The 3360-nt window shown below is 63.6% G+C and overlaps 1 protein-coding gene across 1 annotated transcript; it reads left to right on the top strand.

Annotated features, from left to right (window-relative positions):
- Positions 1-296: 296 nt before the first annotated feature.
- On the top strand, positions 297-3094 carry DOK4 (docking protein 4). The gene is made up of 8 exons (XM_009643365.2): positions 297-303; positions 559-719; positions 1178-1292; positions 1388-1507; positions 1595-1784; positions 2096-2234; positions 2327-2450; positions 2549-3094. Exons 1-8 carry the CDS (start codon positions 297-299, stop codon positions 2671-2673), a joined length of 981 nt encoding a protein of 326 aa, XP_009641660.1. The 3' UTR covers positions 2674-3094.
- Positions 3095-3360: the final 266 nt, after the last annotated feature.

The following is a 3360-nucleotide window of genomic DNA, read 5'->3' as shown; positions in this document are numbered from 1 at the left end:
AGGGGGCCACTTGTTGGTACCCGAACCATCCAGCAGCCCCAGGGGCCCGGATCCCGCACCGGGTGGCACCCACTCTTGGACACGGGTCTCCACGGAGCTTTGGTGTTGTCCCCGAGCCCTCCCCACCCCGCGTGCCTCAGTTTCCCTCCACACCCAGTTCTGGCACCGGGGTTGCCCCACGCGTGTGTGGGGACTGCTGGGTGCAAATTAGGGGGCTGCTGGAGTGCAGCACCCATAGGTGGGGGCCAGGGGGTTTGGTTGCTCGCCTCCATGGCTCAGAGCCGGCAGCAACGAGCATGCTGGGTAATTTCAAGCTAATTAGGGAGAACAAAGAGGGAGCGGGCTTGAGGTGGGGGGACACACTTGGGGCAGACCGGCCTGCTACCCCCGGAGGCCGGGGCTATGGGAGAGGGGACAGGGAGATGCTGGGATGGTGGGCCCCTTGGGAGCCTTGCCCATGTTCGTTAATTACGCTCTGTAATTAGCATTGGTGGGGGTGAGGGGGGATGATGGCAGCCCCAGGATATCCCCATCCCCCGCGTCTCCTCCTGCCCCCAGGCCAACAGGGTCAGCAGGACTGGGCAGGGGTGCTGGGGAAGGGGCTGGGGGCATGGGGACAGGGTGGGGATAGGGCCCCCCCTAAATCCTCCAGCAAAGGGCCCCAGCGCCTGGAGAAGTACCCGGATGAGAAGTCAGCATGCCTGCGTGGGAGCCCCAAGGTGAGGGGGTGCTCTGGAGGGGTGCTGCCCACTGCTTGGGGTCCCATGCCAGAGCAGGTCCCTCCTTCCCTGAACTTGCTGGGCTGGAGCTGGGTGGCTGTCGCCCCATGCGCGCCAGTAGGGGATGCAGATGGGTCTCAGTGCAGCCGGGTCTGGGTGCGGCAGGGGCCAGGGGCTGGGTGCAGCAGGGGATGGGCTCTGGGTGCAGTGGCGGCTGGGGTCTGGGTGCCACTGGGCTCTGGATGCAGGCAGCAGCCAGGACGGTGCAGCAGTGGCTGAACTCTGCATGCAGCAGAAGCCAGGCCCTGGGTGCAGCAGTGGATGGGCTCTGGGTGCAGCAGCAGCCAGGATGTGGGTGCCACAGTGGCTAGGTATGGGTGCAGCAGCAGGGATCTGGGTGCAGTGGGGCTCGGTTTGGGTGCAGCCCACAGTGACACCCCCCCATCCCTCCTCTGCAGGTCACTGAGATCAGCAACGTCAAGTGCATCACCCGGCTGCCCAAGGAGACCAAAAGACAGGCCGTGGCCATCGTTTTCACTGATGACTCCGCACGGACTTTCACCTGCGATTCAGGTACAGGGCAGCGCCTGGGGAGCCGGGCTGGGGGTGCAGGATGGGCCACCCTGGTTTGGCTGGGGGCACCCAGGGGCTGCCACGGTGCTTTGCAGAGCTGGAGGCAGAGGAGTGGTACAAGATGCTGTCGGTGGAGTGCCTGGGCGCTCGCCTGAATGACATCAGCCTGGGGGAGCCTGACCTGCTGGCACCCGGCGTGCAGTACGAGCAGACGGGTGAGCACGCAGCAGTGGGGCGTGTGCTCAGGGCTTGGCCTTGCTACGCCCCCCCCAAATTTTTTATTTTTTTTTTCCCCTCTCCAGACCGGTTCAATGTGTTCCTCCTCCCCTGCCCCAACCTGGACGTTTACGGCGAGTGCAAGCTGCAGATCACCCACGAAAACATCTACCTCTGGGACACGCACAACCCCCGGGTGAAGCTGGTCTCCTGGCCCCTCTGCTCCCTGCGCCGCTATGGGCGCGATGCCACCCGCTTCACCTTCGAGGCCGGACGGTGAGACATCTGCCTGGCTGGGACGGAGACCACCGCTGGGTGCCTTCATCCTGCTGGGCGCACCAGGAGGTGGCACTGCTGCTGCCACCCTAGGGCAGACCTGACAGCAGGGTGATGGCCACGGCCCACCTAAGGGTGCCCACAGCTGGGGAGGTTTGGTTCTGGAGCTGGTCCCAGATCAGCACCAAGGAGGGGAACACGGGGACAGCACTTATAGCATGGAAGCTGGTCCAGCTGCCAGCTGGGGGGGGGATTTTTTTATTGTCCCTTGGCTCGGGGCCCCTGGTGACATCCCGTGCCCCATCCCACAGAATGTGCGATGCCGGGGAAGGTCTCTACACCTTCCAGACGCAGGAGGGTGAGCAGATCTACCAGCGCGTGCACAGTGCCACCTTGGCCATCGCTGAGCAGCACAAGAGGGTCCTGCTGGAGATGGAGAAGAATGTCAGGGTGAGCTCCAGCCCACCCTGGGGACACGGCCTGGGGAGGGGGAGGGCTCAGGGCACCTCATGTCACCCTCACCCCCTTCTCATCCTCCACAGCTGCTGAACAAGGGCACTGAGCACTTCTCCTACCCTTGCACCCCCACCACCATGCTGCCCCGCAGCGCCTACTGGCACCACATCACCGGCTCCCAGAACATGGCCGAGTCCTCCAGCTATGCTGGTGAGTGTCCCCATCCTTCCCTGAGGCTTCGCCGCTCCTCCGGCCCCTGGAGCGTGTGTGTGTCCCCCTCACAAGCCCACCCTCTGCTTCGTCCCCAGGGGAGGCATACGCAGGCGCCCAGGCCAGCTCGGACACCGACCTCCTCAACAAGTTCATCTTGCTGAAGCCAAAGTCCTCCAAAAGCGACAAGCCTGAAAGCAGGGAGCCCGCATCATCCCTGTGAGCTGGCGGGGGGGGACCAGGGCAGGGGTCCCTGTTTTCTTCCCGGTGGGGGGTAAGGATGTGGGCAGCCACCCCTCTGCGTCCCCAGGGAGAGCGAGCTGGGGCATCCTCCATGCCAGGGCCTGGGGGGAGCAGGCGCTGGCTTCCACCCTGGCCGGACGTTAGTGGAGGTGACAGCTGGCTCCGCCTCAACCAACTTGAAATATATATTGAATATCCATATTGTAAGAGAGATTTCCTTTTCACACGGACACAAACCGTGTGGCTGCCATCAAGCCCTCGGGCAGAGATGCTCAGAGGTTTTGGACTCCTGAGGACCCAGCTGGGAGGTGGAAGGGGGAGGTGTGTCAGGAAATTTGGTGTGATTTTTGTGAGGTGGGGGAGGCTGGAGCATCGCCCTGCCGCAGGGACAGAGCAGCACTGGAGGAAGCGGTTGTGCCAGGCTGAAGGCACCGGGCACCAGCATCTCCTCCCACCCCCCTGTGAAGAGTGAGGTGCTCCTGGGGACGCCCCACCACCCTGAGCTGATTTTTGCACTTCTCGGAGCTATTTAAACACTTGCTGTAGAATTGAGACATCTCAGGAGAAACTGGTTTTCCTTCCAGGGGGTGAGCCAGGGTGGGCAGCTGGGCAGAGCTGAGCCCCCCGGCCTTCCCAGGCTGCCCTCACCCCAGCCCCCCTCACCCCT

Source organism: Egretta garzetta, unplaced genomic scaffold, assembly GCF_000687185.1.
Source record: "Egretta garzetta isolate BGI_Z169 unplaced genomic scaffold, ASM68718v1 scaffold27, whole genome shotgun sequence".
Lineage (NCBI taxonomy): Eukaryota > Metazoa > Chordata > Aves > Pelecaniformes > Ardeidae > Egretta > Egretta garzetta.
The sequence above is the reverse complement of the archived record's forward strand: the minus strand, read 5'-3'. Positions and strand labels throughout refer to the sequence as shown.